The sequence below is a fragment of the Dama dama genome, chromosome 18 (assembly GCF_033118175.1).
Source record: "Dama dama isolate Ldn47 chromosome 18, ASM3311817v1, whole genome shotgun sequence".
Lineage (NCBI taxonomy): Eukaryota > Metazoa > Chordata > Mammalia > Artiodactyla > Cervidae > Dama > Dama dama.
Genome location: NC_083698.1, coordinates 101,824,407 through 101,850,706, shown reverse-complemented (window position 1 = coordinate 101,850,706; position 26,300 = coordinate 101,824,407). Strand labels below are relative to the sequence as shown.

Here is a 26,300-nt window from a genome sequence, read left to right as displayed (position 1 = left end):
GGATGGATGAATAAATGCCATGGTTCTGGGTAAAGTAATTACTTGGAGCAGACATAGAACAGTGATCTACTAGAACCATAGCAAAAGGGAAAAAAACTCATTTTGAGTAGTTGTATATAGAGAGAAGTTTGCATAATATGTAGCCCTACAATTGTGTAATCCTACTTAAAAAAAAAATAGCTGCATATCTACTCTATGCCACCACTCTACTAGGTATTTTACATAGATAATTTATAATCTTCAAAATAATCACATCACTGGTTATGATCACTTGTTTTTATAATTGAGGAAACTAGAGGTTAGAGAGTTTTCAGAGTCACATGAAGCGTGGCTGTTCCCACCCTGAAATATTTTACTATTTATATTGCATTTTCTGCAATATAACACGCAAGAAGAATTTCAAAGTAAAAAGGGAGATATGAAGTCTAGGAGGAGAGGTTATCCAGAAGACTGCAGCATAGGAATTAAAGGCTTTAAAAAATTCTGTTGTTGTTTTGTTGCTTAGTCATGTCTGACTCCTTTATGACCTCATTGACTGCAGCCCGCCAGGCTCCTCTGTCCATGGCATTTCCCAGGCAAGGATACTGAAGTCGGTTGCCATTTCCTTCTCCAGGGGCTTGTCCTGACCCAGTGATCAAACCCGCATCTCTTGCGTCACAGGCAGATTGTTTACTGCGGCAATGACTTACATAGTCAAAATGTGGATGAATGTGGAAAGTCAGTCTAGTAAAGCTTGTTCACCATGATCTGCCTTATCAGCAAATCTGAGGAGAAAGGGCAGAGACACAGATGCAAAGAACAGACTGTGGACTCTGTGGGAGAAGGCAAGGGTGGGATGATTTGAGAGAATAGCATTGAAACATGTATATTATCATATGTGAAACAGATCATCAGCTCAGGTTCAATGCATGAGACAGGGTGCTCAGGGCTGGTGCACTGGGATGACCCTGAGGGATGGGATGGGGAGGGAGGGGGCAGGAGGGGGCAGGATGGGGAACACATGTACACCCATGGCTGATTCATATGAATGTATGGCAAAAACCACTTAAAAAATAAAGTAAAATGTCGTTTTACGGGCTGTTGGAAGGAAGGAGAAATTCTTTGAATCATTATCCTTTTTCACTAAACTTCCCCAACACTCTTCTAAAGGCGCTCATCACTTCCTTGTTTCTCAAGCTATAGATTAAGGGATTCAGCATTGGGGTCACCACAGCATAGAACAGAGCAACCCTCTTCTCCTGTTCTGCGGAGGAGCCAGCCGTGGGTCTCAAGTATGTGAAGATGGCTGTACCAAAGCACATGGAAACCACAGTGAGGTGAGCGGCGCACGTCCCAAACGCTTTGCGGCGTCCCCGGGCAGAGCGAATGCGCAGAATGGTAGCGACTATGTGACCGTAGGAGAATAGAACAAGGAAACAGGGAAGCATGATGACCAGAAATCCTGAGAAGGCCACCATGACCTTGTTGAAGGAGGGGTCCACACAGGTCAGCCTCAGCATAGCCAACATCTCACAGGCAAAGTGATTAACAACCTTCCGGCACAGAGGGAGCTGAAAGGTGATGATGGTCTGCATCAGCGAATTCATGAAACCAGCCCCCAGGCAGCCTGCAGCCAGCCCCAGACACAGCTCTCCGTGCATGCCGACCGTGTAGTGCAGGGGGCGGCAGACGGCCACGTAGCGGTCATAGGCCACGGCCCCCAGCAGGAAGAACTCTGCGCTGCCCATCGCCAGGGAGATAAGCAGCTGGAGCACACAGCCGGAGAACGGAATGGACTTCCGGGCTGACAGGAAGTGAACGAGCATCTGGGGGACCGTGCTGCTGCTATAACAGACGTCCACAAACGACAGGACACTGAGGAAAAAGTACATGGGTGTGTTCAGCCGGCTGTCCAGTCTGATAAGGAGTATTATCAGCAAGTTCCCCAGCACAGTCACCAGATACATGGCCAGGAACAGGACAAAGAGGGAGACCTGGGTCTCCCAGAGGCTGGACAGCCCCAGAAGAATGAACTCACTCATCCAGGTCTGGTTTTCCCTGCCCATGGGCCTCTGAAGACCAAACCCAAGTTACAAATTGAAACAGACTAGATACTTAAGGTGCCAGAGGACCTTATGGGGTCATTTAGACAAAACAACCATCCAATATTAAGTACATTTTCAGATCATGTGTCTCCTTCTGGGTGTGGGACCACTGTAGAATGCACGATGTGGCTCAGATCCAAGGAAAACAGAAAACTCTTCTCATTCCTTTAGTGGGAAGATTTTCATTAAAATGCTTAGATAATTGAGTTAAAAATGTTAACTGTGAAACGTGATTTTTTTCTTTAAAGCCAACTCCTAACTGTAGAGTTTGTTTACTTCTTTGTTAGATACCAGTTTTTCCCTTCTTAGTATCTCAAAATCCATATTGAATGGAACCTAACAGGGATGAATGGTTTTAATCACTTTTTAAATTCTGGATTCTTCGATTGTGAAAACCAGAAAATCAGATGTTAAGTTTCCACCCTTTTAAAATCACAGATTTGGGGTTATAAGTTAGAAGATAGCAAATATAAAATAGTTTTTAGGAGCTAGAAATTGTCAAAAATTACATCTCTAATTCAGTGAGATGAAAACGAAGACCTGAGTGATCAGACTCAGTTTTGAGAAACCTTCACATATTTGTCTTTTATCTGACTGAGAAAATTAGGGGGAAGAATCTTCTATATTGTATTTCTCCTCCCTTGAAAGAACGGCAGTGCATGGGGTCAACAACAGAGGGTGACTGTCAAGAAACAAAGATGAATTAACCATCTTCCTTAGTGATAAAAGCTCAGATAGTTGCCACATGTGCTAGCCTATTAACCAAATAAGGGAAAACTGGTTGCACATTCCTTCCAATTCTATTTGTATATATTCTGGATAGGGATTGTTGTGGTTTGGAGACTATAAAATGTGATGGAAAAATTAGAGTTAACTCAGTGAAATTACCTCTTTCCTTTAGCCCTCTTTCCTTTTATCTCCATCTGAAATATGTGACTGTCCCCTGTGCCTTAGAAAACTGTCTTTCCTCATCCTTATGCTATGCTCCCTCTACTGTGACCAGAAAGTAATAGCCTACTCTGCTCAATACCACCCCCAAACTTTCTAATCCTGCTGATGTTTCAGTACTTCGGAAAGCGCAAGAGCTTGAGTATTATCTCTGGAACACTTAGTAATCCTACTTGGGTCTTATTCAAATCACAAGTGATTTCCAGGAACCTCACAGACCGAACAAAGCCCACTCTAGATTTTCCACATGCTCTGCCCCTCAAATTACTCTGTCCTTTGGGTAGAGAAAGTGAAATGTAAGCACAGCTATCCCAAGAAAATGTTACCTGCTTGCTGCCTGTGATCAGAGAGGGTCACTGAATATATGATGAAAATTATATTTTGTTTTGAGGGTATTGATGACAGGGCAGATAACTGCAGATACATAAGATGCCAAAGGTGCCATCCAGCAGAGAAGGGTCTATGGAAATTTGCATTTGATAATCTTTCTATTGTCTATGAATGAATTAAGCTTGATAAACCATTCCCACTTCAAGAGATAATTTATGTAAGTTACAAGAGGAGGCAATAAAAGTACAAAATGTTCTTTAATTCTTTAGAATTTACTCTAGAGCTTCAGATTAGCAAGTCACTTTGTAATATTTATATCAAAGAAAGAGGAAACCTACCTTTTTATCCCCAGTGAAAAGGGAAAAGTTGGAATATGAAATTATCACTGGTGAAGACCTCGGGTACCAGAGAGAGGTAAGTGAATTCAAAGGGGAAAATCTGAGAACTGTCAGTGGAATGTGACCATGTACATATAACATTTTAATAGATAGTAGTTATAGAAAGGTACGTGAGGTAGTCTTTAATCCTGCTATAACACAAAAAACAATTCATGTAACACAAGTTCTCTGGGAGAGGGCTAAAAGAAAAAACAAAACAAAACAATCCAGGAGGTAGCTGATGATTATTTAAGGTATTCTCAGGAACCAAATAAGGAGACTTTGCTGAAAAATCTGATGATAATCTCTTGTGGTTTTGAGGCTTTCACCTCTTAAAAACAAATAATAGTTAAGGGCAAAAAAAAAAAAAAAAAAAAAAACATAGTTAAGGGCTTGACAAAGAAAATATAGTAATCCCTGATCTTGGGTCAGTAATTCCCCTTAAAGGCTCAGCAAATTATTGATACAAATAGAAACACTCATTGTTAGCATGTCATGTTTCTGCATCATCTTCATGTTTTTAAAGTGCCATGCCCTGGGGTAAATGAACTGCTTTGTCAATGAACTTGCATTTCCCAGTTTAACTATCATTACCAACTCTTGCCCCTCTGTACCCATGGGATTGGTTCCAGGATTCCAGTGAACACCAAAATCCATGGATGTTCAGCTCCCTTATATAAAGTGGTCTATTATTGCATATAACCCACACATATGCTCCTGTACACTTTAAATCATCTCTAGATTGCTTGTAATATCTAATACAAAGTAAATGTGATGTAAATAGTTGCCAGTATGCAGCAAATTCAAGTTTTCCTTTTGAGAACTTTCTAGAATTATTTTTAATATTTTCAATCTATGCTTGATGAATCCACAGATGTGGAACCTGTGAATTTGGGAGTCTAGCTGTAGCTTCTTCATCTGTCTAAACACAGCATACATTCAAATCTGTCCCAATTCATTGGAGTGGGGGAAGTAAGAAGAGTGATGGAATTAGGATATGACGTCAGTAGTAAAAAGAATAATTTTTTAATCAAAAATAAAGATTCAACAGCAAAACAAGTAAAACGATTAAAATTTTTGAAAATATGATATGTAAATAAAAGTTAAAAACAGACTGTCACAAATAAGGTGGAGGTGTTATAAGTGACAATAACAATAAAATTTAACAGCATTCCTGAACCACCTTTCCTTCCCAGAACTGTGATTCAATCTCCCTAAAGAAATGTTCTTCTCAAAAAAGAAGCAGGCAGGAAAGCTTGAGATTTCTCCCAAATGTTAACTGGCTAAGTTGCTATCCCCACCCAATTCCTACTTCCTAATGCATACCTACACGGCTTGGAGCGACAGAAAGTTTAAAACCAGTCATCCAGCTGAAGTTATCACCTTCTGACCATCATTGTTTAAGAATGAGCTGGTTAACACAAACCTATCCTCTGGTCCAGATTTCCAGCAGTGTGCATGTGCTGGGGGTGCAATGCAACACAGGGAATACAGCCTATAGTAACTTATGTTCAGTGATTCCATGAATGTAGTAAAAGTCCTATGCTAGGTACTTCATTTCTCAGAGGTATTCAAGAGAAATTTCTCTCCAGTTTGGCTATTCAAATGTATCTTCTTACAACAAATTGTTCAAATGTGACCTTTATCTCGATACTAACCAAATTCGACCCAACTGTCACATGAGCCTAGAAAGAAGCTGTGTGTTAAGGAAATCATTGCTTCTTGACCATAATCCTAAGAACCCAATGGAAAGCCTCTGATCATGACTGCCCTACCTCCAGGACAAGAGGCCAGCACCGCCCCAGGAAGAGTTGGGCTGGGCAAGATGTGAGATCATCTTTTCCCTCAGAGACAAAATCTCTGCAGGCCAATTATGCTGTGTTTGTTAGGTTTCTGTTGTTTTTTCTCTTTCTCTATATGGTAATTCTCTCACCTTAAACTCTTACCTGCTTTTAAAGAATTTACAAGTGAGAATAATTTTTTAATGAACCAGAAAAGAGGTGAGAATCTGAAGCCCTGGTTCCCCTGGAGACATTCTCCTGTCTTTGGTGAAATTTCACTTTAAGGAAGTTAAAATTGGCCCATGACTTTCTGTTCATGTACTCATGATTGAGACTATTTGAACCAAAGTGTCCAATTATTCATGGACTGCTCAGATATCTTTGAGCAATATCTCCTGTAACAAGGTTCTGAAATTATACATGGGCTATAATCATATACTATCTTCAGAACTGATGCAGTTATTTCATGGGAACTTTCCCCATTTTGCCTTACTATTGGGGGGTTCCTTTTAACTGGGCATTGTCAAATTATGCATTTCTGTTTCTAGAAGTCTGCCCTCATTCTGAAAATACTTCAAAAATTTACTACCCACTGAAAGCATCTCAAATCTGATATCCACCCCATTGATAGACATTTAGTTTGTTTCTGCTTTGCTGCTGTTAAAAAGAACACTCCTATGAACTTTCATATACACACACACTCATCTTTTGTCCCACAAATGTCCTCATTTCTGTTCCCCAGTAGTGGAGTTGCTATATCACAGATTATGTGTGTGTCCAGGTTTAGCTAATATTGTCAGTTTTGTGAAAATAGATGTTCCATTATATGCCCGCCAAATCTATATGAAATTTCCTTGCTCTAACCATTCTTTATCTTTGGTCATTTTACTAAGTACTTTACATATAATATTTCATTGAATCCTCTCAAACTTCTCACAAGGAGCTTATTATTCTTTGCAATTTATGAAAAAGAGAGTTGATTCTTAGAGAGGTTTTATAACTTGTCCAAGATCGCACTTCTTGTTTTGTTATCCTGCTATACTTTGATGAGGACTATGTAGAAGGCTCGAAGAAGTCAGGCAATAGCATGCATATAATGATAATTTCCATGAAATGGGAAAAAAATCTCATGATACAAGGATCAGATTTTGCTGAGAGTAGCTTAACCCAAATTTGGAGCTAGAAGGACAACCAAACCACATCACTCTGGCAAGACACACAACCACTTGGTTGTGTATATTTCATAGGATCTATACTTTATACAGTAGGATTAGGCCTCAAAATCCTGAATTTTAGTGGGAAGAATAGGGGAGAACTTGATGGTCCCAAATATCACAATAATGCATATTACAGAGCGAAAGCGGAAGCTTGTATCCCCAGAAGACCTATCACTGTGGTGAAATGCTGCTAGGGCTAAGAAGTAATATAAATCATTCAATTAATAGTCAGCAGATATCTAAGAATGATGCTAATATGGGATTTGTGTCTTGCATTCATCCATTAGTTTGGAGTCCTTAGATTTGGGGCAGATGAACCTAACTGATGATAAGAAATGAGATGCTTTCTGAAATGCAAACCAAAGTGAGAACTGCTTCATTTTCTCTTCACCATCATGACCTCTGTCTACATGCTGAAAGAATCCCTTTTTCATTTTTATATTAGTGCTCTTTATGTGTATACCTTGTGTTGCAGTTTTGCAATTTTGTTCCATTTCCCTTAAAATATTGTAGCAAACTATTGCTACTGCTAAGTCACTTCAGTCATGTCCGACTCTGTGTGACCCCATAGACGGCAGCCCACCAGGCTCCCCTGTCCCTGGGATTCTCCAGGCAAGAATACTGGAGTGGGTTGCCATTTCCTTCTCCAATGCATGAAAGTGAAGTCGCTCAGTCGTGTCCAACTCTTAGCAACCCCATGGACTGCAGCCTACCAGGCTCCTCTGTCCATAGGATTTTCCAGGTAAGAATACTGGAGTGGGTTGCCATTTCCTTCTCCAATGCATGAAAGTGAAAAATGAAAGTGAAGTTGCTCAGTCATGTCCGACTCTTAGCGACCCCATGGACTGCAGCCCACCAGGCTCCTCTGTGCATGGGATTTTCCAGGCAAGAGTACTGGAGTAGGGTGCCATTGCCTTAGGTCAAATTTGACCTGCCACTGTTTTTGTACGGCCCACGGGAAAAGATTTTTTTAAATTTTTAAATGGTTGGAAAAAAAAGATTTTATGATGTAAAAATTATATAAATTATATAAATATCAAATTTCAGTGTCCCTATATTTAGATTTATTTGTACCAGCAACACTCATTATTTTTTTTATACATTATAACTATGGTTATTTAGTGCTATTATGGGAGAGCTGAATTAGCTGTAATGTAGAATGTATGACCCAGAAAACCTAGAAAATTTTCTATCTGGCCTAATACAGAAACAGTTTCCCAACCCCTGCTCTAGAAGACTGTATATTTCCTGAGGTAGTGACCATATCTCATTGACTCAATCTTCTACTATGCTAAAACCTTTCACTGTGTGGATCATAACAAACCGTGGAAAATTATTAAAGAGATGGAATTACTAGACCGCCTTACCTGTCTCCTAAGAAGCCTGTATGCAGGTCAATTAACAACAGTTAGAATGGACATGGAACAAGGGACTGGTTCCAAACTGGGAAAGGAGTATGGCAAGGCTGTAAATCATCACCCTCTTATTTAATTTCTATGCAGAGTACATCATGTGAAATGCCTGACTGAATGGATCAGAATCTGAAATCTAGATTTCTGGAAGAAATATAAACAACTTCAGATATGCAGATGATACCACTCCAATGGCAGAAAGTAAAGAGGAACTAAAAAGTCTCTTGATGAGGGTGAAAGAGAAGTGAAAAAGTTGGCTTCAAACTCAACATTCAAGCAACTAATATGGCATCCGGTCCCATCACTTGATGGCAAATAGACGAGGAAACAGTAACAGATTTTGTTTTCTCCAAAATCACTGTGAATGGTGACTGCAGCCTTGAAATTAAAAGATGCTTGTTCCTTGGAAGGGAAGCTATGACAAACCTAGACAGAGTATTAAAAAGCAGAGACATCACTTTGCCAACAAAGGTGCATGTAGTCAAAGCTATGGTTTTTCCAGTAGTCATGTATGGGTGTGAGAGTTGGAACATAACGAAGGCTGAACACTGAAGAACTGGTGCTTTTGAATTGTGGTGTTAGAGAAGACAAGAGAAAGTCCCTTGGACTACAAGGGGATCCAACCAGTCCATCCTAAAGGAAGTCAACCCTGAATATTCATTAGAAGGACTGATGCTGAAACTGAAGCTCCAATACTTTGGCCACCTGTTGCGAAGAGCCAACTCATTCGAAAAGACCCTGATGTTGGGAAAGATGGAATGCAAAAGAAGAAGGGGACACCAGAGGATGAGATGGTTAGATAGCATCACTGACTCAACAGACATGAATTTGAGCAAACTTCAGAAGATTGTGAAGGACAGGGAAGCCTGGCTGCTGCCCTCCATGGGGTTGCAAAGAGTTGGACACAATTTAGCCAGTGAACAACAACAAGTGGCCATATCTAAACACAACTTTGATACCACATAATGCCTATAGCAGTGTCTTCGACAAAGTCAATGTCCACAAAATAATCATATGTAACTTTGAGAAGGCTGAGAATAAAGTTGGTCAAATTAGAGGGGAAATGTGACCTTTGTGACCTTGTAATTGAAGATACTGAAATGAAATTTAAAGATACTTTAGGCAGAGAGTGGTGTCCACAAGTAAAAGAAGCACATTTGTCTGTATCCCACTGTGGACTGTTAGCGTTCACCATTCTCACATCTCACACCTTCATCTCTTCCTCCCTCCTCTGCACTCTCAGCCATGAGAGCTCCATCTTGTTTCACAGAGAATAGGTGCCAATGGAAATCCCTCAGCTTCTGATCACCACTGCCAAAATGCAGATCAACCAAAAACCAATCAATTGACCCAATGATGAGACAAAAAAGAAAAGGAGAGCCTCTCTTTTAGACTCCTTGAAGAGAGTGAGAAGACCCTCTATTATCATATGCTCTGTCTCCTCTCTTGCCTATCCCTTGTTTAATCATTTCTTCCCCCCTTTTACTTTATTTAGGTTTATCCTTAGAAACAAGATGCACTCACAAGCAATGCCAGCTCACAAGATTTACAGAAGTTAAGTAGGGGTTTGTGAGGTGTGTGGAGGGGAGTATAAGAACACCTTTAATGGATACTTGAGAATAACATCTGCACAGCAAACTGACTATCTTTATAGCACAAAATCCATATTATCTTTCATTGGCTTATCCAAGAAACTACTTTCCTTAGATTAACTGTCTCTTAACATTGTACTCATTCTTCTTGTTTATTTGCTTCTTTTTTTCCAAAAGTTCAAAGAAAGGTTTGCTGAATTTTCAGAAATTACAGTTTTAGCTTTTGAAAGGTACCCAATATATATAATTGTTTCCTTACCAAATTATTCATATGCTTTTTAGCGGTAGCTGTCTCACATTTTCCTTAAATAATGTCAATCACAAACAACTCAATTATATCTTTATTGCAGTTAAAAAAAGAAATTTAGTTGATGTTTCTCCTCTCATTTATTTCCATTATTTAGACAGACACTGTACGTCCACATACAACAGGTTGTGCAAAAAACATTTCAATCAGAGTTGATAGCAACACGCTCCTTAAGATAGTGGCTCACACAATAAATGTGACTCACACAATGCCACTCACACAATAAATGTGACTATATATGGCACACAATGTTTTGAGTGTTCAAACATGAAAAATGCATTTTGTTCCCAGTGGAAATGAAATGACCTCTTTAAAATCTGGTTGAATAATTCAGTATTCCAAGGTAAAATCCAAGAATGGGTCCATAATTGCAATAATTTTTCATGTTGCTATCAAAACAATAAATATTTTCCTCAAATACTCTAGGGTCATATGAATGGATACTGGGTGAATAACAGTGGGAAGTTCTATTACAGCACTGCTGAATGTCTCTGAACATCCTGCTGTGACATAAAAACACCCCCTTATCCCACATGCAATCCAGTCACTAAGCCTCCTACCCAACATCACAAGCACATGTTTTGTCATCTCCTTCCTGGTTGCCAAGGCAATGCAGTTATAAGGCTTCATATCTGAGCTGGGTAAGAGAACACACAGGCAAAGCTCCTTTCTCTAAGTGATGCTCATGATTCATCAAGTTGCCAGTTTCAACGTTAATCCAAATAATTGTCCTAGTAGTTTCTGCCAAGCTCTCTTCACCTCCTTATTCCTTAGACTGTAAATCATGGGGTTCAGCATGGGTATCAAAATGGCATAGAAAACAGAGATCAGCTTCTCCTGAAGTACAGAAGGGCCAGAATTGGGCTGGATGTAAGTGAAAATGGCCATACCATAGCACAGGACAACCACTGTGAGGTGAGAGGCGCAGGTGTGGAAGGCTTTCTTTCTCCCCTCTGTGGACTGGATCTTTAGGATGGTGGAGACGATCCTGATGTAGGACAGGAGAACCAGGCAGAAAGGTGTCATCAGCAAGACAATGCTAGAAACCATTACTGAGATCTCATTGGAGGTGTCGTCCACACAGGCCAGCCTGACCACAGCTAGGATTTCACAGGATATGTGATCAATATACTTGTTTGTGCACATGGGCAACTGAAAGGTGATGGCAGTATGGATGAGAGAGTTGACAGAGCCGCTGAGCCAGGATGTGACGGCCAGCCTAGCACAGAGCCCTCCGTGCATGATGACCGGGTATCTCAGGGGGTCGCACACAGCCACATAGCGGTCATAGGCCATCACGGCCAGGAGAACAAACTCAGTCCCCCCCAGGCCCAGGGAGAAGAATAACTGAGCCGCACAGCTCACGTAGGGGATCCCTTTATGTTCCGCAAGGAAGTGGGCCAGCATCTGAGGAACGATGCTCGTGGCGTAGGAGACATCCACGAGGGAGAGGTTGCTGAGGAAGAAATACATGGGAGTGTGGAGTCGGCCGTCCAGTCTGATCAGAAGGACAATGAGGACGTTCCCCAGCAGGGTCAGCAGGTAAGTGACCGAGAACAGGATGAAGAGAGCCACCTGAGTGTCCCAGTCACTGGACAGGCCGAGGAGAATGAATTCTCTCGCCCAAGTCTGGTTATCTGCTCCCATTAAAAGATGTGACGTTATTAATCTGCAGAGACTCAGAAATAATAGAAGCTGTTGAATCAAAGAACCGTTTTTGCTGTTCAGTTGCTAAGTCATGTCTGACTTTTTGTAACCCCATGGACTGCAACACACCCGGCTTCCCTGCCTTCACTACCTCCCAAGGCTGCTCAAATTCATGTCTACTAATTTGTTGATGCTATCTAACCATATCATCCCTCAGATGCACCCTTCTCCTTTTGCCTTCAATATTCAAAGAATCAAAAAAATAATTTTTTATCAATACATACTGTATGAAATTAACCAGCCTTAGTCAGATGTTTCAGATCATTTATGGGTCAAGATGACAGGCTTTATACTGATACATATTATACCTACTCTGTATCAGAGACAGCCCAGTGCTTTTATAAGAACATGATGTGGTCTCTAGGAGATTCAGTTAAAGTCTGAAGATAACCACAGAGCAATTTTAAGAACTCCATATCTTAACCAGCTTACAACAGATTCTAGGATAGGGAAAGGATGGTAGGTGACAATGATGGATAAAATGACAAACAATGAAGAAAAACTTGGTTGGAAATTTTTTTTTAAAGCCTGCATTAGATATGTCAGCTATACCCATCATGATGAACTGGATAAATCTATTATAAAAGGAAATATTGGGAATAGAGAGAAACTTACAGAAAGATCTGGAATCAGTGAACCTAGGCTTGAAACCTAATTTTATTTAGCAGCTATGTGATCTCAGTGTAGTGACAAACTTCTATTTATGAAACAGACTTATGCAACTCACAGTACGTTTAAGCTCAAATGAAGGAAACTTATGGGAAAAGTACTTGTGAATTGCTACTGGTAGTAGTTCTATAGTAGTATGATTAGTAGTAGTAACATGACCTCCTCCTGGGGGTAAATAAAGTAACAGATGTGACTTTCATCAGATCTCTATAGATTCAGACACAGTTGTTTTAAAAAGGAAAACTATAGGAAACATTTAATGAATCTTAGAGCTTAGTGGGGTATTCTGAGAACTTTTTCTTCCTTTGGCGTTTTTACTAGACTCTGGTCTCTTAGCCTTTAATGAGCTGAGACGGATAAGAGAATTGTAGTTGGGCCTTGTTTTATTTTTTCTCTTCAACTTACTGTTATTGATAATCTACCATTTTTATATTGGTTCAAAAGAAAACAAGGAAAGTTATGAATGTTTAGACTTTCTCAATATAAGAAAGAAAGGAAAGCATAAGGCTAAGGACCCATTCTTACTGTTCAAGGCAGACATGGATTCTTGTAGATACACACTAGAATAGAGTTTCCATTTTGCTTTCTTTTGCTTAGCATCTCTTTTTAAGTAGATCTAATGTGTTTTTTACCAATCCCAAAGAAAGGCAATGCCAAAGATGCTCAAACTACCACACAATTGCACTCATCTCACATGCTAGTAAAGTAATGCTTAAAATTCTCCAAGCCAGGCTTCAGCAATACGTGAACTGTGAACTTTCAGATGTTCAAGATGGTTTTAGAAAAGGCAGAGGAACCAGAGATCAAATTGCCAACATCCGCTGGATCATCAAAAAAGCAAGAGAGTTCCAGAAAAACATCTATTTCTGCTTTATTGACTATGCCAAAGCCTTTGACTGTGTGGATCACAATAAACTGTGGAAAATTCTGAAAGAGATGGGAATACCAGGCCACCTCACCTGCCTCTTGAGAAACCTGTATGCAGGTCAGGAAGCAACAGTTAGAACTGGACATGGAACAACAGACTGGTTCCAAATAGGAAAAGGAGTACATCAGGGCTGTATATTGTCACCCTGCTTATTTAACTTATATAGAGAGTACATCATGAGAAACGCTGGGCTGTATGAATCACAAGCTGGAATCAAGATTGCTGGGAGAAATAATCAATAACCTCAGATATGCAGATAACACTACCCTTATGGCAGAAAGTGAAGAGGAACTAAAAAGCCTCTTGATGAAAGTGAAAGAAGAAAGTGAAAAAGTTGGCTTAAAGCTCGACATTCAGAAAACTAAGATCATGGCATCTGGTCCCATCACTTCATGGGAAATAAATGGGGAGACAGTGGAAATAGTGTCAGACTTTATTTTTGGGGACTCCAAAATCACTGCAGATGGTGATCGTAGACATGAAATTAAAAGACGCTTACTTCTTAGAAGGAAAGTGATGACCAACCTAGATAGCATATTAAAAAGCAGAGACATTACTTTGCCAACAAAGGTCCGTCTAGTCAAGGATATGGTTTTTCCAGTGGTCATGTATGGATGTGAGAGTTGGACTGTGAAGAAAGCTGAGCACCAAAGAATTGATGCTTTTGAACTGTGGTGTTGGAGAAGACTCTTGAGAGTCCCTTGGACTGCAAGGAGATCCAACCAGTCCTTCCTAAAGGAGATCAGTCCTGGGTTTTCATTGGAAGGACTGATGGTGAAGCTGAAGCTCCAATACTTTGGCCACCTCATGCGAAGAGTTGACTCATTGGAAAAGACCCTGATGCTGGGAGGGATTGGGGGCAGGAGGAGAAGGGGACGACAGAGGATGAGATGGCTGGATGGCATCACTGACTCGATGGACATGAGTTTGAGTGGACTCCAGGAGTTGGTGATGGACAGGGAGGCCTGGCGTGCTTCGATTCATGGGGTCGCAGAGTCGGACACGACTGAGCGACTGAACTGAAATAGATTAAAAAATCATGGTATATACACATACAAAAATGTAATATTGTTCAGCCTTAAAAGGAAAAAGATATTGTCATTTATAATAACATAGGTGAACCTGGAAAACATTATGCTAAGTGAAATAAGCCAGGTACAGAAAGAGGAAAACTGCATGACCTCACTTATATGTGGAGTCTCAACATCAAAGACAGAAAGTAGAAAGGTGGTAGGTTATCAGGAGTTGGGAGGTGGAGGAAATGGGGTAATGTTGGCCAAATATACAGAGGTGCATAATTTAGGGTGAAAAAGTCTAGAGATCTAGACCGTGATGACTACAGTTATTAATATGACATTTAATATTTGGAATTTGCTAAGAAATTCGATTTTAGGTGCTCATCACAAACAAACAAGGAATTATGTGAGAAAACAATGAGAACAATATGTTAATTATCTTGATCATGGTAATCACTTCACTATATGTGTGTGTGCGTGTATATATATATATATATATATATATATATATATATATAAAATCGTGTTATATATCTTAAATAATACAAATTTTATTTTAAAAATAAAATTAATAAATCTTATTTATATCGTTCGGGTAATATGTTCATATGTTCAAACTTCAAGTCATACCTCTCTATGTTTTGAGTTTTTTTGTTTACTCAAAAATAAGCAAGCTCTGCTGCCTGCTCAGAACATTGTAGTGAGCAGAGACATACCTCTGTAGTTCCTCTCCTTAAACATGAGCACTGTGAAGGAAGGACTTGCTCATGCTTGTGTTTTATGAATTGAAGTGGATGTAGGGTAGTTACTGTGGCCATAACTAACAGAATACACCATGTGATATTACCCGATAGGAGTCATTGAAATAGTGGATGAAAAATCATCTCCTGAAAGCACTGCTACTAATGCCTGAGATCTACTACTTTTATGTTTAGCATTTTCCTTTTTCATGAAATGGTTAAAGATAAAACTAATTAGGAGTTTTAAAATACAAAGTATCTAATCTTGGTGTGAACTAGTACATCAGCTTATGTGCATGCGTGCTCAGTCGCTTCGGTTGTGTCCAACTCTTTGCGACCCCATGGTATGTATCCCACCAGGCTTCTCAGTCCATAGAATTCTCCAGGCAAGAGTATTGGATTGGGTAGCCATTCCCTTTTCCAGAGAATCTTCCCAACCCAGGGTTTGAACCTGGATCTTCCACACTGCAGGCAGATTCTTTACCATCTGAGCCACCAGGGAAGCCCATTAAACAATTTTAATTGTATTTAGTTTCTATTGCTACTACGTGGAATAATACTCCAAAATACTTGATTTTTCCTTTGTAAGGAAGGAAGTATCCAGGGCTTGACATGTGGGTACTTTTTCCTTTTCCACATATATTGTCACATTTTATTAACCTGCCCTGATCAGACACATTTAAAACTACCTAACAACACTTTCTACTTGTACTTGCTGACAGTTTCATAAATTATCTTGCTCCTTTTCCACTCATTAGAAAGAAAGAAGTCTTACTTTGAAAAACTTAGCAGGTATATATGCTACAGAAGAACTCCTCAGTGTAATAACTGCCAGAATTATATTTCAGAGTAACTATGTCTTCCATTAGTCATGCCAATTCAAAGACTGTGTGGATGGATAAACCTCAAAAATCCAGTCTCCAACAGGTGAAGGCTTAGAGGTGAGCCCGTGACCCATATGATCTCCATATTACCCATTCACTGTAGAGATGATACCTTCAGCTAAGGGATAAAAAGCCAACACCTTTTTTCTGTCCTAAAAGTGTATATCATCTTTTGTAAGAATCCAAATGAAGTCCTAAATGTAGAAGCAGAGCACATGAAGGTGGGGCCCACAACCTAAAGATATGTTTTCTTTCATGCTAGTCAGAATAAACGAGAATCATACCTTTTTACAGTTGAGTTGTCAATAGAAATGGCACTTCAACTTAACGAGTCATCTGACCTGTAGGTGAATACTTGGTTGTTGTATGCACCAAGTGCATCTATCATGAGCAGAAATATTTGCATCAACCTACTGTTTGGAAACAAAAGATCCCAAGGTCACTTGGATGGTTCAAATATGGTTTAATACCCTGAGAGGGAAACTAGTTTTTCTTCTTCATGGTTTTATTATCTATTTCACATCTGGATTTTTCTGTTGCCTGACTTTTCATGTAAACTGAGTCCAATTATTGAGATACTGTCCAATATGTGAAAACCTGAAATTCACCTTTGATGATATATGTTACCATGATTTCATTTGTAAATGCTCACTTTCTTTGCATCTCTTGTCCCCTACAGTTAAGACTAGGTTATTCTTTTGTAGTATAATTCCCTAAGCCTGGCAGCTTTCCACAGTATAATCCCTACAGCTCATTCTGTAGAGCCAGGAGACCTCATTTCTAGTGCCACTTCATAGTCTCGCTGTTTATGAACATAAGCAATCCATTTAATCATTTTATGTTTCAAATTCCTTTCACTGAAAGGAAAATCCAAATACTATGAGAAAAAGACACTTTAAGGCTATGTCCAGAGATGTAATATACTCCTATTTGTTCAAGAATATCAACATCTAATAACCATTTAGATCCGGGCTTGTTTAGTAAGCGTTTCCCTGAAAAAAAGATGCAGAATGCAGCCATAGGAATTCCAGTCTTTAATTATTAGTCATCTCCACTATTCCCCCTCTGTTTCATATTTTCTCTCTCTGCCAGTACTAAAGTTTGGAATCGAGAAACTTGTACAACAAAAATATAATTAAGCCTCCAACATCTGGAAAGCAGTATTATTTTACCACCTTTGCTATTTTATACAGGGTGAGAAGATTCCAACATTCATGGTTTGTATTTTCAATCCAAAATCCTTGACAAGCTACATCAGTTCTATTTCTACCTCTCTTAAAAAACCTCTGCTTACAACCACCCTCTCTTAGTACCTCTATTAACAAACATTCACTGGTACCAGAAAAAAAATGGTCATGTGTTCTTCAGTCCAGGTTTATGTTGCTTTCTGAAGAGTGCTCTTCCTCAAAAAAGTGGACCATAGAAATTAAGTTTCTTGGTTTCTAGGCTAAGATCACCTGGGACTAGTTTAGTCTGTGAGGGAAATTGATGAGAAGGCGCTCACAGATGCCCCAGAATTGGCTCAGACACAAACCTAATGAGGTGTGACAGTGGCTGAATTAGAAATGTAGGCAGAGTGCCTTTGGGATCTGTAAGAATTAGTGTTAATTGTTGCCTCCACTCCCAACCCTCAAGGGCAGGGCCTTGATGCCACACTTCTTCTCTCTGTGGAAGATGGTACTCCATCCTCCTCAGACTACAACAAACTACTGAAGCCTTAGGTCATTCTAAGAAGCTGGAGATGGCAAGTTTTTGAGGATAGGATAATCTTGTACAGCCCAAACATGATATTTAGCTCTCAATATACCTTTCCTCATGAACAATGACTAGACCTGCATCCAAACTTAGGCAAAATCTAAAAAGCTATTTCCTTTGGCTCCATGATGCCTTCATCTCTCCTTCTGAAAATAGAGTTGTGCTTCGCTCCCCTGAGATATGTGCCAAGAATCTAATGGAATCCTGTGAGCAATGCAAGAACAGAGGGACAGCCAAGTACATATTTTACATTGGTTTTCAACTTTTAAAAAGAGTAATACCATGCAGAAAGATTTAAGGCTCAAAATAAGGTCCCAGAAAGGGAGTGAAGAAAACCTTATGATTTATAGGGGGGAAAGGGTGAAAGAAAAAAGGTCAATTGAAATCCTCCACACAGAAGTATGAACTTCTATAGCTCTTCAAATCTTTAATTTTTATGAAGAGATTCAATGTAATTTTGACAGAATATAATCACATTAACATTCTCTAATATATTACGTATGTATTGCACATCTTTTAAGTGAATTATTCATTCATTTATCTCCCAAATAAAATTCTTAGCATCATTAACACATCTACTCATTTACCTGTCTCTAACCAACTCAATACTCACTCATTTGCTCATATGCTCATCCAGCCATCTATGCAACCCATCAGTCATCCACGTTATAACTCTTCTATATCCCTTGTTGTTTTTGTTGTTTAGTTGCTAAGTCATGTCTGACTCTTGCAACTCCATAGACTATAGCCCATCCAGCTCCCCTATCCTTCACTATCTCCCGGAGTTTGCTCAAATTAATGTCTGTTCAAATTCATTCATGTGAGTGAGTAGTGTTACCTAACCATCTCATCCTCTGTTGCCCTCTTCTCCTGCTTTCAGTCTTTTCCAGCATCAGGGTCTTTTCCAATGAGTCAGCTCTTTGCATCAGGTACCCAAAGCATTGGAGCTTCAGCTTCAGCATCAGTCCTTCCAATGAATATTTAGGACTTATTTCATTTAGGAGTGGTTGGCTTGATCTCCTTAAGTCCAAGGGACTTTTGCTTGTCTTTTCCAGCACCACAATTTGAAAGTATCTATTCTTTCAAGAAGTGCTCAGCCTTCTTTTTAGTCCAACTCTCATATCACTATATGACTACTGGAAAAATAGCTTTGACTATATGAAACTTTGTTGGCAAAATGATGGATCTGCTTTTTAATATACTGTCTAGGTTTGTCATCACTTTCCTTCCAAGGAGCAGTTGTCTTTTAATTTCATGGCTTCAGTCACATCCACAGTGATTCTGGAGCCAGAGAAAAGAAAATCTGCCACGGCTTCCACTTTTTCCCCATCTATTTGCCATGAAGTGATGTAACAGGATGCCATGATCTTAGTTTTTCTAATGTTGGGTTTCAATCCAGCTTTTTCACTCTCCTCTTTCACCCTCATCAAGAGGCTCTTTAGTTTCTCTTCATTTTCTGCCATCAGAGCAGTATATGCATATCTGAGCTTGTTGATATTTCTCCCAGCAATCTTGATTCCAGCTTGTGATTCATCTAGCCAGGCATTTCACATGATGTACTCTGCATAAAATTTAAGTAAAAGGGTGACAATATGCAGCCTTGTCATACTCCTTTCCCAATTATAAAACAGTCAGTTGTTACATGGCCAGGTTTAACTGTTGCTTCTTAGCCTGCATACAGGTTTCTCAGGAGGCAGGTAAGGTGGTCTGGTATTCCCATCTCTTTAGAATTTTCCACAGTTTGTTATGATCCACGCAGTCAAAGGCTTCCATGAAGTCAATGAAGCAGATGTTTTTGTGGAATTCCTTGGCTTTGTTTATGATCCAACAAACGTTGGCAGTTTGCTCTCTGGTTCCTCTGCCTTTTCTAAATCCAGCTTGTACGTGTGCAAGATCTCTGCATATCTTAACTTCAGAGTCCCCTAATGTCCCAGTAGTATCACTGGGGCAACCCCCCTAACTGGTCTCCTTGTCTCTAATCTTTTCTTCCTTTGACTTATTTGCCACAGTGATAATTCAAAAATGTAAATTTTATCAACCCAGGCTCCTACTTCAAAATCTTTACAGCTCCCTGTTGCTGTCAGGATAAAGTTCAAAGTAGTTTAGCATTTCACAGCCTCCAAGACCTGACTCCTCCCTGCTTCACCATCACTACTTTCTGTCTGCTCTGCCCTGCAAGCCAGGTTCCAGGATAGTTTTGAACACTCATGATCTCTTCCAACTCAGCACTTTTTACAAGTTGCCCCTTTGTTCAGGTTGATCATCATTTAGATGATTTGTTCTCTTTTCTGGTCTCCATCTAGATGTTTTCTGATCCTGTCATATAGAAGATTTCTATAATCACCCCTGAAGCCTTATTCTTTCCATGACACTCAGTGCATTTTATCTGTTTCATTATCTGTCATCCCAACTCTGTGGCCATATCCCTGTCAGGATTGTTCCATATTAACTGTTGTCTCTCAAGAACCATTCATGCTATTGACACACAGTAGACTCTCCACTGGTATTTCTGAATTAACAACAAGCCTGGTAGCAATGATACTTTCAGGAATGCCTGATTGTATTCCAAAATCTGTGTTTCCCTGGTGACTCAGACAGTAAAGAATACGCCTGCAATGCAGGAAAACTAGGTTCAGCCCCTGGGTCAAGAACATCTTCTGGAGAAGGGATTAGCTACCCAATCCAGTGTTCTTGCCTGGAGAATTCCATGGACATAGGGGTCTGGTGGGCTATACTCCATGGGGTTATAAAGAGTCAGATGAAATTAAAAGACACTTGGTCCTTGGAAGTAAAGCTATGACAAACCTAGACAGCATATTAAAAGCAGAGATATTGCTTTGCTGACAAAGGCTCATATAGTCAAATCTATGGCTTTTCCAGTAATCAGGTATGGATGTGACAGTTGAACCATAAAGAAGGCTGAGCACCGAAGAATTGATGCTTCTGAACTGTGGTTCTAGAGAAGACTTTTAAAAGTCCCTTGGACAGCAAGGAAATCAAACTAGTCAATCCTAAAGGAAATTAACCCTGAATATTCATTGGAAGGACTGATGCTGAAGGTGAAGCTCCAATACTTTGACTACCTGATACCAAGAGCCAACTCATTGGAAAGGACCCTGATACTGGTAAAGACTGACGGCAGGAGGAGAAGGGGACACACAGGATGAGATGGTTGGATGGTATCACTGACTCAATGGACATGAGTTTGAGCAAACTCAGGGAGATAGTGAAGGACAGGGAAGCCTGGTGTGCTGTAGAACATGGAGTCACAGAGAGTTGGACATGACTTAGTGACTGAACAACATTGCAAATTTTAGCATTGATAGTTTTAGGTAAATTTAATACATCAAATGGTTTTGGATTATATGAAACTTCAGTTTGTTTAAACACAGAGACTGTGGCACAACGTGTTTATAAATGGGAAAACTGCCCATCAACTGACATGAAGAAAAGACAATGGAAGAAAGGACTTTGAGATGTCGTCAAGGGGATAAGGCCATGAGCTGCCATCTTAATCTTTCTCCCCATTTCCTCTTCATTATCCCATGTACAATTACTTTTTCTGCCTGTTTTTCCTTATTTAGGCTGTCTCTCAGAGGTGAGGTCTATTCCAGACTATTTTAAGCTCCGCGAATTTACCAAGAACAACTAGGGCCCTGCAGGGTGTGAGGAGGAGGGATGGGAGAAGGGGTTTATAAGGAGACTGGAGGCTGACATGGGCACAGCTGACTCAACTATCTTGATTCCCAAAATATATATTAACGTTGTATTATCTTTCACTGCCTTTGCCTCAGGAATCTGTCCTTCTCTAGGTTAACTACATCTTTTGTTTTATGTATATTATTTCATGTTTTATGTACTTATTTGTTTCTAAAATCTCAAAAAAAGAGAAATTATAGATGTTTCAGAAGTTGGATTGGTTAAACGTTTAAATGGTACCCCATATATATGCAGTAAAATTTCTCTCAAACTGTTTGAACAGTATCAAAAAAGAGCTTGAAACATAGCTTTCCTTGAACAGTAATAGCTTGGTGTAGAAACACCTTCATTTATATCAGTGTAAAACAAGACCTTTAGTTGATCCTTCCACTGAGTACCTCCAGCACTCAAAGGTTTTATGTCCGTATGTCGTAAGTCCAGCATGAAACATTTTAACCAGTCTTGAAAGCAATACTCTCCTAGGAACAATGACTCACACAATTATTGGCACATACATTATTTTAAATAAGTCTAAAATGTGAAAATGGTTTTGTTCTCAATGGAAACAAAATAACCTTGTACAGTGTAAGAACCACTGGCCCAAAGTAAGATTTATGAATAGACTCATGATCACAAACAGTATGATCAATCAAGATAGCAAATGACATTTTTAAAAATATTATCAGTTCACATGAATGGAGACCAAGCAAGTAGTAGAAGTTCTATTACTGTAGTGCTTAATTTCTCTGAACATCCTGCTGTGACATAAAATGTTCCTGTACTAAATACCTTAACCTAACTCCTCAGCTGCCTACCCAGCATAACCACTACACATTTTGTCACTGCATTGCTGGTTGCTAGGGTAATGCAGTTAATGCTTCATAGCAGAGTTAAGTGGGAGAATTCACAGGCAAAGCTCTCTTCTCCAAGTGATGCTCATGATTCATCAAGCTGCTAGTTTCAATGTTAATCCAGATAATTGCCCTAGTAGTTTCTGCCAGGCCCCCTTCACCTCCTTATTCCTTAGACTGTAAATCATGGGGTTCAGCATGGGTGTCAAAATGGCATAGAAGAGAGAGATCAACTTCTCCTGAAGCACAGAAGGGCCAGAATTGGGCTGGATGTAAGTGAAAATGGCCATACCATAGCACAGGACAACCACTGTGAGGTGAGAGGCGCAGGTGTGGAAGGCTTTCTTTCTCCCCTCTGTGGACTGGATCTTTAGGATGGTGGAGATGATCCTGATGTAGGACAGGAGAACCAGGCAGAAAGGTGTCATCAGCAAGACAACACTAGAAACCATGATGGCCACCTCATTGGAGGAGGTGTCCACACAGGCCAGCCTGACCACAGCTAAGAGTTCACAGGATATGTGATCAATATACTTGTTTGTGCACATGGGCAACTGAAAGGTGATGGTGGTCTGCACAAGAGAGTTGACAGAGCCACTGAGCCAGGATGTGATGGCCAGCCTAGCACAGAGCCCTCCGTGCATGATGACCGGGTATCTCAGGGGGTCGCACACAGCCACATAGCGGTCATAGGCCATCACGGCCAGGAGAACAAACTCAGTCCCCCCCAAGCCCAGGGAGAAGAATAACTGAGCCGCACAGCTCACGTAGGGGATCCCTTTATGTTCCGCAAGGAAGTGCGCCAGCATCTGAGGAACGATGCTCGTGGCGTAGGAGACATCCACGAGGGAGAGGTTGCTGAGGAAGAAATACATGGGAGTGTGGAGTCGGCCGTCCAGTCTGATCAGAAGGACAATGAGGACGTTCCCCAGCAGGGTCAGCAGGTAAGTGACCGAGAACAGGATGAAGAGAGCCACCTGAGTGTCCCAGTCACTGGACAGGCCGAGGAGAACGAATTCTCTCACCCAAGTCTGGTTATCTGCTCCCATGAAAAAAAAGGTATTAGTCTGCAGAGAGAGTCAGAAATAACAGAGTCTATTGATAATTACAGAACCCTAAAAATCATCTTTATCAATACATACTGTATGAATTTGGCCACTCCTGGTCAGATGTTTCAGATCACCCATGGGCCAAGATGACAGACTTCCTCCTGATGTACATGGTACCCATTCTGCACCAGAGAACAGGCCAGTGCCTTCATAAGGACTCACTGTGGTCCCCGGGAGACCCAGTTAAAGCCTGAAGATGGTGCAGTACGATTTTAGGAGCTCCACATCTTTGCCAGCTTACCTCAGATTCTAGGACATGGGAAGGACAGTAGGTGACAATAACAAGTGAATTTTTAAACAGTAAAGAAAGGCTGGTGGGAAAGTTACAAAACTTACCTTAAATATGTCAACTAGCCCCATCATGATAAAATAATAGATTTATACATTTCTATTATAAAAGGAAATGTTGGAAAGAAGCAGGTGCCTGTGAAAATATCTGAAATCAGAGAATCTAGGTTTGAAAACTGATTTTATTTACCATTTTATTTGCTCTGTGATTTTGGCTCAGTGGCAAATTTTGTATATGAGACGCACCAGTACATTTAGTGTTAGTTGTAGCATGATCTCTGCCTTGGGGTAAATAAAGTAGCAAGTATGAGTTTCTCATGAACCCACAGCACCACCCCCCCCAACAATTCAGACACAAATAATACTAGAGGCAACTTTTAATAGCACTGAGGGCTTAGGAATAGTTTGTCCCTTTGAGAATCTGGGGACCACTTGTCTTCCTGACAGGTTTGTCTGTTTAAGCCTCACTGAGATACAATGGGATAGATGATTGTAATTTCTTGTTCTTTTCATTTTTCTCCTTTCAACTTGCAGCGGTTAAAGATCTACCCTCGAAATTAAGGAAATGAGAATATGGATGATTGACTTTTTATTTACAAAAGAGAAAGGGAAGCAAATGCCTAGCAACTTTTCTTCATTGTCGAAGGCAGAGAAGGAGGTATAAATTCGGGTAAATGTACAGAGGAATGAAGTTGACTTTTTGCTTTCCTTCATCCAGAAAGTGCTTTTTTCAGTAGAATTATATGCTATAATATCAACTTTGAATATTAATAAGAAGGTATTAACATTTTTAGGAATATTTTTTATAGGACTGCTTCATTCATATTATTTCTCCATGCCTGCCCAATTCACTAGCTTTCCTTTTCTTTCAGTGCACAAAATAAAGCAGGAGATAAGGCAGTAAGAGGGCTTGAGGGCAGAAACAGAGCTGATTGTGTTGTCGGCAAACCCTTAGGGGTTGGGGTAGGGTCTCTGAGCAGAAAACTGAATACTGTCTAAGCTTCAATTCTCTTACCTGTGTGAAAATTAATAAAGGAAAACCCTAACTAAGGAAGGTCAGATAGGAAGTCTCAAGCAGACCAGCAACATAAATTAGAGGATGAATCATCAATTACTAGGCCCCAGAGAAGAATTATTAACAGGAAAGAATCATCCATTGCAAACCTCAACAGGAAAAGATATACACTATACACATCACATCTCCTATTAGAAACTGACTACCCCAGCAACTCAGCCAGGGAGACACCGTCATCACCCTGAGTTCTCAATTCTCTCCAAAAGACTTTGGTTCAAAACAACCCTTCCCAACACGCTCCTTTTTCTCTATATGCTTCCTCTCCTTTGTTTGTGGTACATGACGATGGCTTTTGCTATAGCTTTTATGCCCTGAATTCCAATTCCTCTTGCCATTCCCAAATAAACCCATTTTGCTGGTAAAATAACTGATTTGTTTTGAGACTGAAAAGCTGTTAAAGGACAAAACAAAGCAAGTAAGTCGAGAAATGGCCGTATGTTTCACGATTCAGATACATACATTTTCCATAATGTCCACACACCTAATGTCCTCCACTGCTCTATCAAGATACTTCCCGCACCACCCCTCACTTTGCTTCTCTCCAACATGCTCAGGTGGAAAAGAAACATCTACTTGCCTCAAAAAAAGGCTGTCAAATATAATTCTGAAACTGCAAGAAAATACTTAACTTAAAAAAAATTGTTAACTGCTGTTGACTGTATAGCAGATCTTCAGTAGAAAGTAGACATTTCTCTTTCTACTAATTTGGAAAATATCTATAAAGTCTCATCTTGGCTAGATGCTGGTGTTTCAAGACAAATATTACACTTATCTGTGTTAAAGACCTAAGCCATCTCTAGAGAAATTTACACAAAACAGGTCATCCTCACGTCAATTTCCCCACTGGTGTCTGTGCAAGCCGCCTGGAGAACATGCCAGCCGGTGACTCCGTGTTCCTCTTACGCATCCAGCACATCTCTCTACTACGGCTTGTGTCTCCTTACAAACACAAATGAGGGACTGGATCACCTCTCAGAGCAGGTGTGAGCTTCAGAGCCTAATAGTTTCTGCTTTGAATTCATTCTCTTCCACTTCCTGAAGCAAGCCACTTGCCCTCTCTGAGTCTCATAATTCTCATCTATGCCATGTGGGTAATACTGGCCTACTGAAAGGATCACTGGTGAAATTAAGGAGCTGAAGATCCAGCATTGCTATACTAATGACCAAATAGGACAAATACCCACTATTTGTTTATGATAACTGATATAAGCTTTGATTCCAGGCTTTCTCTCTCGCATGACCTTATTCCATCATTCAGCCTCTCTTTTGATCATTCTGGGGTCTTTCCTACTCCTGATAAACTCCTTTTCCTTCATTATAAAAAATAAACAAATCTCTCAACATGGAGAGAGGAATCTTCGCTATTTTCCATTTTAATTCTTTCTTTCACATCCAGCTTTCACACCGAGTTCTCAAATGATTGGTGTCCACTTGCCAGGTTCATTTCCTCAAAACATTCATCCTTTAAGACTTGGAAATGGAGTTTGCACCTTCATTAATTCATGGAAACACTCATGGCCTTCTAGGCATC

The 26,300-nt window shown here is 40.1% G+C and overlaps 3 protein-coding genes across 3 annotated transcripts; all 3 read right to left on the bottom strand.

Annotated features, from left to right (window-relative positions):
• Positions 1–1,109: 1,109 nt before the first annotated feature.
• Positions 1,110–2,045, bottom strand: LOC133073096 (olfactory receptor 2F1-like). Its single transcript, XM_061166564.1, has one exon. The coding sequence runs from the start codon at positions 2,043–2,045 to the stop codon at positions 1,110–1,112; it is 936 nt and encodes a 311-aa protein (XP_061022547.1).
• An 8,696-nt stretch (positions 2,046–10,741) lies between these two features.
• Positions 10,742–11,695, bottom strand: LOC133072938 (olfactory receptor-like protein OLF3). Its single transcript, XM_061166473.1, has one exon. The coding sequence runs from the start codon at positions 11,693–11,695 to the stop codon at positions 10,742–10,744; it is 954 nt and encodes a 317-aa protein (XP_061022456.1).
• Positions 11,696–22,392: 10,697 nt separating this feature from the next.
• Positions 22,393–23,346, bottom strand: LOC133073095 (olfactory receptor-like protein OLF3). Its single transcript, XM_061166563.1, has one exon. The coding sequence runs from the start codon at positions 23,344–23,346 to the stop codon at positions 22,393–22,395; it is 954 nt and encodes a 317-aa protein (XP_061022546.1).
• Between the last annotated feature and the right edge of the window lie 2,954 nt (positions 23,347–26,300).

What these genes read in the sequence shown, in the direction of transcription:
- LOC133073095 (XM_061166563.1), bottom strand. Translation starts at nt 23,346, where the DNA reads ATGGGAGCAGATAACCAGACTTGGGTGAGAGAATTCGTTCTCCTCGGC.
- LOC133073096 (XM_061166564.1), bottom strand. Translation starts at nt 2,045, where the DNA reads ATGGGCAGGGAAAACCAGACCTGGATGAGTGAGTTCATTCTTCTGGGG.
- LOC133072938 (XM_061166473.1), bottom strand. Translation starts at nt 11,695, where the DNA reads ATGGGAGCAGATAACCAGACTTGGGCGAGAGAATTCATTCTCCTCGGC.